Source organism: Telopea speciosissima, chromosome 2 (genome assembly GCF_018873765.1).
Source record: "Telopea speciosissima isolate NSW1024214 ecotype Mountain lineage chromosome 2, Tspe_v1, whole genome shotgun sequence".
NCBI lineage: Eukaryota > Viridiplantae > Streptophyta > Magnoliopsida > Proteales > Proteaceae > Telopea > Telopea speciosissima.
In genome coordinates, this window is record NC_057917.1 from 5862416 (window position 1) to 5879460 (window position 17045).

At 38.1% G+C, this 17045-nt stretch overlaps 2 protein-coding genes across 3 annotated transcripts; one reads left to right on the plus strand and one right to left on the minus strand.

Moving 5' to 3' along the window:
• Window positions 1-354: 354 nt before the first annotated feature.
• Window positions 355-1134, minus strand: LOC122650029. The gene has a single exon (XM_043843329.1). It carries the CDS (start codon window positions 985-987, stop codon window positions 502-504), a length of 486 nt encoding a protein of 161 aa, XP_043699264.1. The 5' UTR covers window positions 988-1134; the 3' UTR covers window positions 355-501.
• Window positions 1135-9512: 8378 nt separating this feature from the next.
• Window positions 9513-10926, plus strand: LOC122650028. Of its 2 annotated transcripts, none has more exons than XM_043843326.1 (5): window positions 9513-9754; window positions 9855-9975; window positions 10125-10271; window positions 10350-10477; window positions 10586-10926. In XM_043843326.1, exons 1-5 carry the CDS (start codon window positions 9720-9722, stop codon window positions 10839-10841), a joined length of 687 nt encoding a protein of 228 aa, XP_043699261.1. In that variant the 5' UTR covers window positions 9513-9719; the 3' UTR covers window positions 10842-10926. The 2 variants fall into 2 exon arrangements, with proteins under 2 accessions (XP_043699261.1, XP_043699262.1); XM_043843327.1 differs by having other exon boundaries at window positions 10125-10263; window positions 10342-10477.
• The last annotated feature ends 6119 nt before the right edge of the window (window positions 10927-17045 follow it).

Consider the following 17045-nt stretch of genomic DNA (forward strand, 5'->3'; position numbering starts at 1 on the left):
AGAAACCATTGTTTACCTGGGATCATGATAGTGCCCACTGCCAAATCGATCGGAACAATCCAAGAAAGCAGAAAAAGTTTTTCTCTAATGCTTTTACTGCAGTGTTTATGAAGGCATTTGTTTCAGCAGTCATGGAACTACCCATTCTTAATCTCAAGAGGATCATCAAGCCAAATTTCAGGATATGTATACAACTAATATTCAGATCAAATGTAATCAAAGAGATACTTTAACCGCCAAAAAGAATAACTCATTTCAACTATAGGACATAACTAAGGAAAAATTACATGAGAAAGAGGGAGTTGGGATGTAAAAAATTGCCTTGGGAGATGTTCAGAATAACTCCTGTATAAATAGATTGGAAACTCTTCCGTTTCAATAGACAAACAACAAAACCACAGTTACCAGCAGCTATTTCTAGTCTTCACTTCTTCTCTTGCTCTTCTTGTTCTTCCTGCTATGCCGCTCCTCGGAATCATTCAACCCTTCATATTCAATTTCCTACTTTTTCCTCTTCATCTCCTCCACAATTCGAACTCCAATTCGAACTCCAGCTTCAGGCCCAAAGTCACCAAAATCTTGTTTCTTTTTCATCTTTCTATGACTGTTGTTTCCTTCTCTATCAAAACCCCCTCCTTCCGGTCTCACCCTATACCGGGTATACCCGTAACTCTGTTTTTTCAAGGAATCAATAAATTGACCTTGCTTGGTGGCCGGCTCATCTTCTTCTACATGGTTTGTTTCAGCATCTGTTAAGGCTCTGTTATCCACCATCTCCATACGAGATTTTTTATGTTTACGGCATGATCCTTTGAGTTCATAGTGGAACTGAACCAGCTCATCAAAGGCAGCGGAAGCACGTTTCAGGTACACAGAAACGGCTTGCGAAGCTCCAGGGTCCTCATTGATGAATTTATGCAGAACCGAAGCAGATTTAGAGAGTGAGTGGGGCTTGGAAGATGTGTTGATTCCTGAAATCGTCTTCATTATCAGTAATATACTAATATAGATAAAAATTTAAGGAAACGACGGTCAGTTCTCTTCTCTCTGGGATTTCGACTAAGATAGATCCTTTCTCGAAGACATTTGAAGTTGCCCAGTTGTCTCTCTAGGGTTTCTGCTACTTGATAGATTTCGAGTTCTCAACTCAACTCACGTCGGAACGACGGCGTCCCGGCATGGTCGTATGATTGAAAGAGGGAGGGAGGGAGAGAGCAGAAGGTTTTCTGGTTAGGTCAGTCGAGGAATCAGACTGGACCGGACTCTTGTTAGGTTGGAAATCAAGTTAATAACCCGCTCAGTTTGGTTTGATGCCGTCTAGTTTGGACCGGGATCAATTTGAACCCAACTTGAATTGGAACGCCAGGGAGTAGGGCTGCAACAGGGTCGGATTGGGCCGGGCTTTGTAGAACCTTAGCCCAACCCTGAGTCCCCTTAGTTGGGCCCAGGCCCGACCCGACCTTGACTCAGGGCCTGAAAAATCCAATCCTGACTCGCTTTTAAGGTCGGGTCGGGCTGACCCTGATTGGCCCTGATCATGGGGAGGGGGAAGGAAATGCATGGGCTGGATGGGCCCGGGAGAAAATTGTCAATTTTACAAAAAATAACACTATAATAAAATGAATTATATCACTTATTATCTTCGTATATAATATATTATATAACAAAATTTGGGTGACATTTAAAGTTTGTAATATATATATTATATTAATATATATTTTATAGTACAACTTAAAACAAAGTCGGACCTGGCCAGGCTTAGCCCGAGGCCTAAACCCTGGCCCGACCTGACCTTGACTCAAGGCCAGAAATTTTTAGCCCGGACCTATCCTTAGGGCAAATATCTCAGCCCAGACCCTGTTTGGGCTTAGGGTGGGCCAGGGTGGGTTCGGGCCGACAGGGCCAACTTGCACCCCTACCAAGGAGTACCCAGGGGGCATCTAAAGGTTGGGTTGTGTCGCACACATCTCGATGCATGCCTAGGGATGTGTGCAACACAACCCAACGATTGGATGCTCCTTGGGTGTGGTATAGGGGTGTCAATACCCAACCCAAATCGATGAAATCGGCCCGAACCAGCCCGAATGAGCCCGAACCACACCGGACCGAACTCTTAATGGTTTGGGTTTGGTTTGTGGATCCAGAGAGGCAAACGGTTTGGTTTGGTTTGGTTTGGGCTAGCCCGACGGTGCACCGGTAGCCCGAACCGTTAAGCCCGAACCCAAATCGAACCGACCTAACCCGATAAATAAGTAAATCAATAAATGCCTAATGCCCCATTGCCCCCTAAATGTGTTGTGATAGTTTCTCACTTTATCTCATATCCTTTGTTAGTGATTATCCAATCAATTGTATCCATAGGCCATAGGATATAGGATACAAAGATGCATTATATTTGAAATATTTTATGTACTTAAAAGAGAAAGAGAAGAAAAATTAGCACTAACCGGACCTTACTAGTTATATAAAATCGGTACCAAACCGAATCCAAACCGATATCAACCCGTTATCATAAATCGAAATCGACACGAAACCAAACCGCACCGAAACCGAACACTTCTTAATGGTTTGGTTTCGGTTTCTATAAAAGTCACACCGAAATCGAAAAGCCCGAACCGAAACCGGCCCGAACCGGCCCATTGACACCCCTAGTGTGGTAGGCTCCCTGGAGAGGAGTTCAATCCAATCGAATCTGGTTTGGCTGGCACCTTAGATTACGAGCCAATGAATGATGATATTGAGAGTTGAGACCATAAATCCAGTCTATGTGATACCAAAATTATGGAAGAAGATTGGGTATGCCGTCAGCTTTTGGTAAGTTAGTGTATAAGTGGTATACTTACACTATACACCAATCGTAAGACTGGATATAGGAGGGGTAAAGGGGTTTTGTCCAAAGGAGGAGGAGAGAGGATGACACATGTTAGGCACTTTGGAGGTGGAGGTGGAGGTAGAGGTGTGCCCAACATTTTCCCTAGAATTATAATGCAACTTGCAACTAAGGGCATTAGAATCAAACATTATAGGCATGGAGGTTTTAAACATACTATGCAGACACCAGTCAATGTGAGTGGCTAATTGGATGGCTAATTAAAAGTAGAGGATAGTGGCATGGTTCAAGTAAGCAGAATTGGTAATGGGATTGACATGATCTGTTGATTATGATTTAGTTTGAATCGGCTTGAACCCTATAAATCTAACACGACTGATTCGAATCCGTTGGAATTGAAATCAGATTTAGCTAATTCTCATGATTCGGTTCTAATCCAGTTAACCATAGAAATGAGATTTCTCTTTTAATGAGAAGAAAAGAAAATATCACTAACAAGAAAGTAAAGAGGCTAGCTAGATTATCATCCGCATGCATTATAAATTTCTCCATTCTATCCCTATTGGCTAAATGGTTAGGAATGAGACTTTAACTCTAAATGAGAGCGGGGTAGGTGTCTTATGGCACAAGGTGAAGATAGGAGAGTCAAACCAAATATGAAGAGATAACCAAAAGGGAGGGTAATATTGACCATTCATTAAATAGAAAGAATAAATATTCTGTTTTTGTGGTCTGGTGCTCAACATCATAGTGTTAATTACTTGGTTGGCAGACGAGAAAACTTTTCACATAAAATATTTGTATTTCATGTGAAAAAAGTGGATCAGGTTGTAACTTTCAAACATATAGAAAAAGGGATTTTCTTATTGACACCGTTGTTAACGTCAAAAAATTTGTAACCTTAATTTTTTGTCCTTTTACTATTACATATAATTTTTTTTTATGAGAGTAAATATTATCATTTCACATGGATATTTGAAAAATATGTATGATAATGACATGATGATATGCCACTTTCAAATTATTTTTGAAAACCTTGTATACCCTTAACTTAAAGAATTTTTTTGGGCAATGTTGAGAGGCCTCCTAACACAAGTTGCGTGAACAAGGCTTTCTTATCAGATAAATGAAGATGTCGATCTAATTTAATTGAAAGAATACTAGTTGAAGGCACGACCATGCATATAACATTTTGCCAAAAAATAAAAAAGATGAATTGTAAAGCAATGGTTCATAGGTGTATTTGCAAGTGCTGCTGGTTGGTCCTTGACCTAGCTTGTCTAACTACTTTTTCCATAGCGTTGGAACCCCCAGGTACAAATAAAGGGAAAGGTTTATTTGAGTTGAATGAAGAGAGTACACTCGCACCCATTCTATGTATCTCTCTCCTCACATGAAATGACTTTTGTACACCTTATGTATAAATCCGTTTTGTCACTCATTGGTACACTACCTTATGCTGTTCCTTTCCCATAAATAAATTCATGACTTGCTACTCAAAGCAATTCAATTCTTGACCACTGAGGTAGTGAGTTTTGTAGTCACGGTCAAAGAGAGTCTTCTGGGGAGAGGCTTTTGGCTTCTCTTGGTATTTCTTAGGCTACATTTATCCTTGAAGCTTGGACTCATTACACCACTTATATAATTATTTCATTGAGAAATGTTCCTTGGTGGAGTGTACTTTTGGGGTTTTTGGGGGGGGGGGGCAAAATGATTGCCTGCCCTCCCGATTGCCTTGCCTTCATGAAAGACGGTAATGACTACCTTGTTGATGCCGTTGCATGCTCCCATTGGTCCCCGCAGGGGTCACACTCCCCCACGGAGAACTCTTGCCCTTAATTCATCATCACCTTCCATCAAGTTGAGTAAGAATGGTTACAATTAATGATTAAAATTGGGTAAATTACACGTCATCCTTTGGTTTTCAAACAAAACTCAAATCACCCCCTGGTTTAGACCCCAATATGACAAATTAGTGTTTACCGTTTGTTTTATGCAATTAAGTGATGATGTCAGCCAGTTAAATAAATTTAAATTTCTAAACTACCCTTGACCAATGTTGAAGATGAAAAAGGGTAGTATTGTAAATTTAATTCTAATGTTTTAGTACAAGAGTAAAATAGTCCTTTCACACCAATAACTAGCATCAGACTAACACTGTTATTGTAGAGGGGGTGACTTGAGTTTTTTCAAAAACCAGGTGGCAATCTGAATTTCATTTGAAAACCAGGTGGTGATGTGTAATTAACCCTTTAAAATTTAAATAACCAAGTTTGTAGAACCTCATAACTGCAATTCCTTTTATGTTGATGTGGCAATTTAATTTTGACCACGTGAGCAGCCAACAAGGTTATCACGCCCGCAATGACAATCATAAAATGGGTCCAAATGCCCTTTAGAAGAAAGTAAATCAAGAACCATTAAAATATTGGCATTGTCACAACTATATAATTAAATGCATTTAATCATATTCATGATTTTAACGTACTGTGTAAAAAAAAAAAAAAAAAAAAAAACAAAACAAAAAAAAAAACACCTATCTTTATAGTAATAAAAAATACAAAAAAAAAAAAAAAAAAAAAAAAAAAAAACAAAAAAAAAAAAAAAAAAAAAAAAAAAAAAAAAAAAAAAAAAAAAAAAAAAAAAAAAAAAAAAAAAAAAAAAAAAAAAAAAAAAAAAAAAAAAAAAAAAAAAAAAAAAAAAAAAAAAAAAAAAAAAAAAAAAAAAAAAAAAAAAAAAAAAAAAAAAAAAAAAAAAAAAAAAAAAAAAAAAAAAAAAAAAAAAAAAAAAAAAAAAAAAAAAAAAAAAAACACAACAAAACAAAAAAAAAAAAAAAAAAAAAAAAAATAAAAAAAAAAAAAAAAACAAAAAAAAAAAAAAAAAAAAAAAAAAAAAAAAAAAAACTTCAATAGAACATCTACCTATCCTCACCTCCTTCAGCTGTGCGATTTCTCCTTTACGTTTTGCTGGTAGTCCCATCATCTACTTAAGTCTTATTGTCTTAATTAGAAGGTAGTAGATTAAATATGGGAAAAAAAAGAAAGTATCTCAAAACTAAAGAGCCCATCTTTGATTGCAAGCCAAGACAACATCAATCCTTCTTCATCAAAAAAAAAAAAAAGAAAAAAAAAAAAGCCATCAATCCTTCTACCAACAAACCCAAGTTATTGTATAATTATACTAACCATCTCTATTCTATACTATTGTGGGAAATGGGAATGCCATTAAAGGATCATTTTGAAAAGTATTTCTTTTAAATTCAATATTCTTACCCCTCCCACCATAGATTCAAGAATATGGGTATGATCGGCCGATTTGGATAGAAAAAAACTAGGGTTGGGGCAACTTTCATCCGATTCTAACTGACCCCCTCCAAAAACTAGGGTTAAGACAGGTTTCATCCAATTCCTGATCTATTTCAATCAATCTGGATCGAAAATCGACTAGAGCTGATTTGAACCCTAATTTGCTCTTTAAAACTTTATCCCCCTATTCCAAAAATGAAAAGAAAATTAGCAGATTTTATAAACTTGAAATTCATAACCTACAATGGAACTAATTCTTTTTTTTTTGGTCTTTGCAAGGGTCCATAGACCAACTACAAACTACAAAGGAAAGACTAAGACAAACCAACATAACGTACAACTACCAAGGGGGAGGGGGGAGAGGGAAAGGGCGCCTTTATAATGCCACAAATGTGACTAGGACAATCGAATCCTTGACCTCCTATGTGTTGTTGGTGAAGCCCGATTTGGTCCAGAAAGTGCGATTGAGACCTTCGGAGGGCTGTTTCAACCTCAAAACGATCTCGGAATGCCGAAAAATTGCGGGGCTCCATGCCAACGGCTTGGAGTTGTGTTCGACTCGTCAAGATCTTTGAAATGAGTACTTTTGAGCCATATGTTATGTTTTGGTCCGACCCTGTTTTTTTGGCAATTTTGGGCCAAGGACACTTTTGTACTTTCTGGGGTTAGGGCTTCCCTATATATAATGTTCTTATCTCTTTGAGATAGGATTATGATGGTTTGTAATATTTCTAAAGAAAAATAATGAAACCTGTTCTACTGCTCGATCGTGGATGTAGTTTTCATCTTGGGGGTGAATCATATAAATCTCTATGTTGTGTGTTGTGTGTTCTTTCAATTTTTGTTTTTCCTCTGCAAATTGCTATTCTGAGCTTTATTCTTTTAACACTATAAGGATATGCATTCCAACTAGCAAACCTCTAACGATCGAGCTAGCGTCTACTCATAATGAAACTTATTCTTCTTAGAAGCAAAATTGTCTTCCTACCAAAAAAAATTAAAAGCAAAGCAAATTATTGAAATTAAGGGCAAAACCATCCGATATGACCTCTACAAATCTCGATACCAATATTTATAATCATGGCCTGCCTGGTTTGAATGGCCATTGAGTATCCACTATCTTTGTCTTTCACGCTTCTCTTTTTGCATTTCTGTCCACTTCCCTAGAAGGCTTAAAAAGTGTCTAAGTGGTTAGCAGAAGTAATTATAATTTTGTACACATTGAAATGTGACCCTTTGCTTTCAATTGTATCCAATTTGTAACGTTGGACAAAAGAAAGAACAAGAGAGTAGCTAGTGCTAGACCAGTCCAATGACCAGCTTTGCTTGGCCACTCTGCCATTGCCAAATTGTTATGACATGTCTAAGTTTACTGTCCCATCCCACCACTGATTAGTATGTCCCACTCCATCAGTGATGAATTTTGCTCTCAGATGTTTCGGGAATTGGGATTCTATAGTTTGGACTTGGTCCTTTCATGTGTGGCTTTCAACTCTCGAATTTCAATCTCATCTGGTGGAGAGAGAGAATCTCTTCAGTCATGGTATCTGACCTTTTGATTTAATCGAAAAAGGGTATTTCAAATCTAAGGTGATACTTAATGACAAAATTCATTGTTGTAGGAGTTCAATTATAACGTCAAATCACCATAGACGAAATGATTTTCACTTCCCTTGAGTGACAAAACTTTTGCTTTTGTTTTCTTCCCACATGAGAGATTGTTTGAGGTATATCCTTCACCTTGCTACTTACATTGATGAGTGCCAGTTTCATCACATTTTCAGGGCTGCTAACGTTGTTGCAGACATCCTGATCAGGAGGGCCCAATCTATTACTATGCAGATTGTTTGGCCCAATTCCGATCCCTACCTAGGTACTCCCTATGTGGTAGACGGCAGGAGTGTAATCCATCCTATCCAATAAATTCTATTTCTACAAAAAAAAAAAAGAGATTGTTTGAGGTATGAACTTTCAAGATTTTACGATGTATTTTCATATGTTGTAATCCAACCCAGAGGATAGATTTAAAAAATGCTATTGGATTGGCCATATTAGCCGATCCGTATTGGTTTCAATCATGTCCGATATCGATACTTATTTGATTCTACATTGGTAGAACGACTCTAACTGAAGGTAAATCGGTTCAAAATCAATGTTTTAATCAAAATTAAGAGTAAAACTATCCGGTTCGATTTGATATGACCGAACCAGATCGATTTTGGTATCGAAACCAATACATTAGCATGAACTGTAAGATGATGTGGTCTATGATGCCGCGTCACAATAAGTAAGGGTGGGGGGGTTGAGAGAACCATTAACCAATAACCATCTTGATGGGAAAGGTTACCGGATAGGATAGGGTGCTTAATTTGGTGACGGGTCCCTCATTTAAAAAAGAAAAGAAAAAAAGCGCCGCATTACTCTCCATTAGAACAACCATTATGGAAACCAAAAAACCAGAAGCATCTAAACACCGCACCGCTGCAGGATTAAAATCCTTTGCAATACCTTCATCTTGGGCTACCTTGCAATTCGGGTCTGAGAGCTTGATACGTGGAAGATGTTTCATCCAACAGTGCCGAGCTTGATAGACCATTTTTTTTTCCTTTTTTTTCGAGCATGGTACCGTTGGATGTCACATCTTCCACGTGTCGAGCTCTCAAATCTAAACTGTAAGACACCGCAAGATTATGACACTGTAGAGGATTTTTTTCCCACTACAGCACCGCCTCCACCGTCGCCAGAAAACCAAAGACCTATGCAACCTCCCTACAATTAATTACTTTTAATTAACATGTATGCATCATAAAGGTTTTTGGATCCTTCCACCATTTTTTGCTTACCTATTTGTAAAATGTACAGAAAGGCAGAGCACCTTTAGTCTCGTGATTCATCAGGTGGGTGAGGCCGTTTTTAAGTCTGCTTATAAATAGAGGATGCATTTCCACTTTTGCAGTGGAGAGTGGAGACAAACAGGGACATCACGTGACAACCCAGGTTTCAAAATTTTTTAAATTTGAAATCCAACCTGTTCTGCTGCTTCTCCTACTATTATAGTAAGAATGTGAATCAAACACAAAACTGAAATATGACCCAAAAGGGTAAATGGGTCTCACTAATTGAGATTAATCCAGGGCCCATGATTAAGAGCAGGTTGTGGTAGGGTTCATGTTCATCATTTAGTATACATAATCTTGATCAAGAAGCATTAGAGCTGAGATCTGATGCATAAAAAAGATTTTATACAGCTAAATTGATGATGTGCAGGTTAATTAATCAAATAAGTAGCAGTTTAGAAAGAATTGGAGAGAAATTACTGTGAAGTGATACAGTAACTATCTGCTGACTCGATTTCTTGCATATATATAATCTATTTGAAGAGGGAAGAGTCCATGTTCAGAGCTTTGTTTTCTGACAATGGTTAAAACAAAACCCATTTCATCCTTGTTTTTTTGCAAGAGGCAGAGATTCTCCTTTTGGGAAGACCAAGTTCTTTCTCTCTAGTTCAGTGATCTTAGTTTGTTCATATACATTGATGAAGCTCTGATCTAGGAAGAGTTTCTAAGGAATTAACTCAGGAGAAAATGCTGACTGATGATAAAGCAGAGAAGAAATGGAGGTGGGTTTCTCATTTGGGTTTTCTTCTGAAATAGAAGAAAACAAAAAAAGTTTTCTTTTTTGGTCTTAATATCACCTCTTTGTTGTGGGTTTTCTCTCAGGGAAAATAATGTGGAAGGAGATGATGGTCTGAGGACTGTAGAGTGTCTGAGAGGAAGATTGCTTGCAGAGAGAACGGCTTCAAGGGTTGCGAAAGAAGAAGCAGAGCTGATGCAGAACAAGGTCTATCGCCTTCTCGATCTGTAGTTATATTTGTACATTTTATTGCAGTAAGTTGAAGATTATAATCAACAGTATAAGATCTGCAACTTTAAATTGTTTTAGATTGATTTGGGTATCACTTCCTTACTTGATTGTTGGTCTGTCTACAGTTAATAGAGCTGGAAAGACAACTAAAAGCAGAGATAGAATCAAAGAACAGAGCCGAAAAGAAGCTGAAATTCCTGACGAAAAAACTGGAATCCTTGAAACTTTCGCCTATTTCAGACCAGTTGAGTTCATCGGAAACCAACCCAGGACTCAAAAGCACAGAAGAGGAAAAACCCAATTCTGAAATTGCATGCTCAATTCAATGTAGCAGAGAAGAGGAGATAGGAAGTTGGGGTTCAGGAATCACTGGTTATTCTTACAACAACTGCAGAGATTGTTCACCAGAAGAACCCAGCAAAGTTGATGACACTGTGACCTCGAAAGAGTTTGCTATTACAGCCGATCTGGGTCTCAGGTACAAATTCTGAAACTGACCCAGGTAGTGGTTTCAATCCGTTTCCCTCTTTGGACTGAAAATTGCTGCTAATCAATGAATCTGCTTCACACTTTCAATTTAAAGCAGAGAATCCTCTAATGGGGAGAAAGAGTCGAGTGGAGAGAACGATCCGGTAGAGTACGTGGATAACTCACTAGCAATAGTTCCGGTAAACACGCCAACAGCTCCGAAACAGTCTCAGGAACGCAAGATCATCAACAGAGAGAGCGTAGGAGATGTTCTTGCCGCTCTGAGGAATGCTAGAGAGAAACTTCACAGCTCAATGAGGAGAAGAGATGGTAATCATGGTTTCCATTCTTGCTCAGTTGAGCTGTGTGGTTGAGTTTAAGAGAAAATATTGCTTCAATGGCTTATTGATGTTTCGTTGTTTCTTAGCTTTCGAAAAATTTATTTGATCACTTGCGTTTAGAAAATATAAAATAGAATAGTCGTTATTATTTTTTGGTAAAGAATAGAACAGTCATTATGGATTATTAGGTTAAGTACAATAGACGGAGCTCCATGGATTGGCTCTTTGCTTCTTCCATTTGTTCACTAAGGCCCTCCTAGTTTGACGGGCACTTAGGTGGGGCGCGAGAATTGGTGTGAGAAAGTGCTGATGTGGCACTTCAAAATCCCACTCCAATCTTATTTGTTTAGCTTGGGATGGTGAACTTACAAAAGGTCAGGGAACAACATTAAATGCTTTGTCTGTTGTTGTGACACTTGAAAATCCCATCCCTAAGTTATTCGAAGTCTCACGAAAAAACAAAAAACTTTGGTTACTGTTCGTGGGAAAAGTAAAAAACTAACCTCCATTCTCCAATCCACTACACTGTGAGACCTAGTCCTACAATATTCCCATCCCATCTTTCCCATCAAACAAACGGCCTAAGGTGTTAATTGACCGGTTTGGTCAGGCTGAATTGGTTTTGATATGTTATTAGGGCCACCCGAAACCAAATTGTTAAGAAAGTTTTCGATTTGATTGGTTTTGGTCTAATGTCCTATCCTTTTTTGTTATCTGTTGTAATAGAGTTACTATCGGATTTGGTCTGATCCGGTTTCAGACCTCTACAAAGATAAAATGAAACATGGTTGAATAGAGAAATGTATTATTCCACGAGTTAAAACATGTTATCTTCAGTTAGGATCCTCCATATCACTCAAAACCTGCATTTTTTTTTGGGTAGAAAGCAAGGATATTCATTCATGCGAGCCCAACGCCAAGTGAAGAAAAACAAACAAGGAATTGGAATAATTATATAATATGGAGGGCTAATGTGGTCAATCAGAACAATTAAATGTAGAGGACCCGTTGGATTGGCCACATTTTACATCTTTTTTTTTTTTTGGGGGGGGGGGGGGGGGAGGAAAGAAGTCTATTTATTAAAGCGTGACCAAGGCAAAGTGTCCATGTTACAGAGATCAAACAACCAAGGGGTGGAAATGGGTCTAGATATCTCCTACACGTAAAGACACAACACCCACACCTAGGGAGTTAATCTCTTTGGGAATAAAGTGAAATGAACATGCTTTGAAATAGATAGACAAGTGTTTGATGTCATGTAAAATGGTAAGTAGCGCATCGATATGTAGCTAGTGTAGGCATCAACCTTTGATACACTACAGACACATAATGTGCAAAAGCAACGGTTAAAACCTCTCCAGTATAAGGACAAAACAACTATTGGAGATTCTTGTTGCTCAAATGACTAGCGGTATTCCACACAAGAATTTCAAATGATCATGTTCAACACACATACCATATGAATGCTTACACTTATATTGTGAAATTACATTGTGAGAGTATACAGTATGACAACCGTAAGAACATAATGCTTAATTTTGTCCTTAGTTGCGAATACTTTAAGGTCAGACCTAGGTCAACCATCACACATAAATTAATAAAATCAATCTTTATTGAAATGGATTTGATGAACACACGCATATTATATGAGTCCCACATATTCAAAGTATGAGAGAAACTAATAAAAAAAATCCACTTGAGAGGGATATTGTACTTTGGCAGCGTAGCAATCTTATATATCAAATAATAGATTGTTAATTATTATAGGGTTATTGTTGATCTAAATCAATGAGCTGTGTTAGATGACTCTATGTGTGTATGGACAGACATAAGAGATGAGACACAATGAGTCTTACAAAAGTGTGGACTATTATGCAGTTAGATCAGAAAAAAGGGGATATTTGAATCTTTAGCATCCTCATTCAGTTCTATACAATTGAATTGGAACTTGGAAGGTTTTCTCAACCTTTTCATGTTGTCTTGTTCCAAAGCCCTACATTAACCCCCCACCACCCCACGAAAAAGAAAAAAGAAAGAGCCTATGATGCTATTGAAATGGATCAGTTTTTTTTTTTAGCCTGAATATTATCTGGAACTTGAAAAAACTCATAAATTTTATTAAGATAAAAGCCAATAAGAGCAAAGAGGTGAGGTGGGGGGGAGTGGGGAGGGGGGAGAGGGACATAACCCGCCTTACCCCAACTCATGGAGGAAAAAAAAACAATCTCAGCTCGAAGCCAAATCACCTCACCCTTTTCCATCACAAAACCAAAAAACAAAATTACATATGAAAAACTGGAAGTCCAGTTTTGTCCTTCTGAATAATATGACAAAGATCCTGAGGAATGTCCTTATCTACAAAGAAGGTAGAGGAAGTCAAAGAGATACAAGCAGAATTAGTCAAGTAATTAGCCGCCCGATTGATTTCTCGAAACGAAAAGAAAAGGTTTGCTCCAAAGAAGTCAATCAAATAAAGAATACCCTGGAACCAATACCAACAAGTTCTTAAAGGACAAAATCTCTGAGTGACAAAACGCACAATGGTCTAGGAATCAGAGCTGGTATAACAACCTGTATAACCCAATTTGGCACACATACGAAGACCATCTAAAAGCGCCCTCATTTTCACCTCCGAGTTGGTGCAAACTCTATATTAATTGGCAAATGCCTTAACAAAGGAGTCCTTTTGATTGCGAAGAATGGCACCCCTTCCACTAATACTAGGATTTCCTTTACTTGCCCCATCAACATTAAACTTTATCACATTAAAGGGTGAGAACCAATAAACTGGGCAGGGGGAGCGATGTTTGATAGAATGAAGCTTTAAATTAACGATCTTCAATATAAACTCATCCTTTAGGGAAAGCTTTTTGGTAAACATGGAAGCATAAAGAATTTTACTAATTCCTAATTTAATTTTTCCAATAACTGTTGAAGCCGTGCGCATACCATTACCATGCCTGTGATTATTTCTTTCCTTCCAAAGCTCCCACACTATCAATGAAGGGACAATACCTATAATGTATTCACAAATACCATAGGAAGCTGCTTGAGAATGCCAAAACAAAATTTCGTTTTTTTACTTTTTGAAATGGAAGAAATGCTACATCGAAAAACCTATTGAAATACTCCCATACTTTTGAAGCAGTCCATCCCATTGCCATAATGAGGGAAGTAGTCTCCCACCAAGGATTTCTACAAGAAATGCATTTGGAGGTCAAAGGAACACCCTTCCATTGATACAGATTGGTTGTATCAACCAAAAAGAGGATTTTTTTGGCAAACAATTTTTATCGCAAGTGTTTGTTATTTTCCGAATATTACAAAACATCTATTATGCCACATGGACAAATGATATGACCATTCTAACCGTTGGATAAAGAGAACACAATTTAGATTAGTCAAGTGTCAAATTTAAAAGTCTAATTCAATTAAGGCCAAATGTTCTCTGTGCCTAGGGTGCAGGATGTGCCCAGACACATGGGGGTGGGCGAAATGACCGCCCCATGTGTCTAGGTGCAGCCTGCATTCCCAGGCAGAGAACAATCATCCTTCAATTAAATACCCCGTTTTGTACTGACACACATCTCATGTATGTGTCCCAATACTCTGGACATTACTGTGCACTCTCCCAATTCTATGGAAACAAATGCTTAGATTGAAAAAATATAAAAATGGATGACTAAGATTTATCTTTTGATTTTTAGAAACATCATCTACCATTATCTATGTAACAGTGGATATCGGTATTAATAGTGACTGATACGATAACAGATACCGTGTTTTGTGACCTTGGTTCCAACTTCCAACACTGATTTCTCATCCCAAAATCATAAAAGATTTTTTTTTTTTGAAAAAAAAAGACACAAGAAAAATAGTCCAGGACCATTGAATTTAGGACCAAAGTAGATTTCGTCTGACGCAATCCAATGGGTCAACATACTCAAGCCCAGCATTTAGAAGGCCCATATTTAAATATCCATCTTTTCTGGTCAAGCCCATTTCGTTTTCCCAATTTTTTGGGAACTACTGGCTCAGGTGTTTCGTTTCTGCCACGTGTTGTTATGTCTTCCTCCAAGTAAGCCCAGCCCTAGATGGTGAAGTGTCTTCTGACTGCGAAATAAAGAGGTTCAAAAGTTTGGTTTCATCCTACGTGGCAGATGAGATCTTGTCATCACATGCCAATTCAGCAAATAACTCTCTTCTTCGTGGCACAGAACTTTCTCGGTTGCTCCGCTACTAGCCTAGTAGGGTTATTGGTGGCCTGTGTTCGGCCATGGCGTTCTCGAATCTCTTCAGGTCTGTAGCTCCTATGATCGAAGGATCTCGTGTGAGCTCTTTCACTTTGATTCTGGACTTCATGGCCCTGAATAATGCAAGGTCAGCTTTCTTCTTCTTATCCTCTGTTTCAATGGTTGCTCAGAGGGAATCCTGATTGGCATAGATCCTCTTTATTTTTTCTGGCGGTTTTGTTTCAGTCTGTTTTTGATGAAATGCTGTTCTTCTTAGATTAAATGTTCAATTTTTGACTTTCTGCTATTTATTACGAATTTGTTGACGTTTAAATATACTTTTATTCCGTTCTTTATTTGAATTTTGTGGTAACTAATTGGACAGATCTGGTTTCTATTCCGTAGGATCTGGTTCTGATATCCTTATGTTTAATTTGGTACCTTGTCTTCCTCAGGTTACTCGTGTTAGCGCTAATCGAAGTTTGGATTCTGGATGCGGTTATGTTGGGTAATTGTATTACAATTCCTTACAAATAATTGAAACAACACGAATTGCAATACAATAGATTAAGCAGTAGAAACTAGGCCTGACCTTTGGCTAAAATGAGAAGACCAAAGCTTGGATTTGATGTAGAACCACACCCGCAACAACTTGAACAAGCTTGAGGTTGAGTCACACTTGTGGTGCTGCCTTTAAGGTAATTGATGCCTCCTACTGCCAAGGAGTGTTCTGCACCACTACCCCAAGATAAAACAACCTCCAACTAGAAGATGAAGCAGTCCTTCTAGTCCCTTGAAGGAGCCAAGAGCTTCAACACAGCAACCCTCTAACACACTTAGAAGAAAAGAGAGAGAGAGAGAGAATAATACTCTTAGTGATTGCTAAGTATGGGCATGAACATGTATCCAAAGATGTCTCTTACAAAGCAATTGGTTAGGTTTATATAGGCCCAAGACCAATCCTTGCACTCCCTTGGAATTCCCAAGAATAACCATCCACTTATGACCAAATTGAAGAATAAGATTTATGGACATGAATATGGACATGAATTGGAGGTTAATTCCAAATTCATGGTCATTCCCCACTAAGGGCCATGAATGACCTTAAAATTCATTCATTCTCCACTAAGACCATAAAGGTCCTAAAATCCCATAAAGGGTCATTCTCCACTAAGGACCATAAAGGCCTTAATACCCCATAAAGGGAGAGACATCACATATGGCCATGAATTGAGAAATCAATCTCATTCAATATCCTTGACCCACCTTCCCACTCATGATAGTGACCATGAATAGACTTTAGGGTACCCATAGAATGTTACAACCTTTGGAATTACTTCTTTGATCACATGGGTCCCACACCATAACAAAGCAATCAAAATATTTTGAAACTTAAAATAAAATAAAATATATATTAAATATATTTTAAATCTAACAATCCCCCACAAGTTTCAAAACGACAAGAGACACACATACTGTGACTGAATTAGACACTATAGGACACATCGTTGTAGGTGTCTTCCGGACTTGAACCTACACTAGGTCTAATGAACCGCGCTACAGAGTAGAGGTGGAGTCAGACTCCTTGAACCTTTTCTCATTGGTGTAGCTGACCGTCCCATCAACCATATCCCATAGGTCGACTCTTGCGCTACCCATCATAAAATCACTTTGGACTTTTGAACCGGCCATATCCCTTATCTTGAACTCGTGAATGTTTTAGAGAACTCTCCTATAAGTTCTCATCGGCGGCGGCCACACCCCCTACATTCACTTAGGTTAGTCCCTAGTGTGCACCACAACTGACACACCCCCACATTTCCTGGGATTAGACTAATTAAGAGCTTTACCGCTCAACCTCTTTCTTTGTGGTAGTACTACTTTCACCATCTACAGCTTGGAATGAATATTTATACAAGTAGTAGTACAAAACCGGTCAATCGGCGATTTTGTTTGTACCCCTTGAACCTAATTCAGGCATTTAGCCTCTTCACATAGGTAGGGT

Bases quoted from the DNA above. Each gene is read 5' to 3' on its own strand.
- LOC122650028 (XM_043843326.1), top strand. From the start codon at position 9,720: ATGCTGACTGATGATAAAGCAGAGAAGAAATGGAG. The intron at 9,755-9,854 runs GTGGGTTTCTCA...GTTTTCTCTCAG, and splicing joins AAAGCAGAGAAGAAATGGAG to GGAAAATAATGTGGAAGGAG. The intron at 10,478-10,585 runs GTACAAATTCTG...AATTTAAAGCAG, and splicing joins ACAGCCGATCTGGGTCTCAG to AGAATCCTCTAATGGGGAGA.
- LOC122650029 (XM_043843329.1), bottom strand. From the start codon at position 987: ATGAAGACGATTTCAGGAATCAACACATCTTCCAAGCCCCACTCACTC.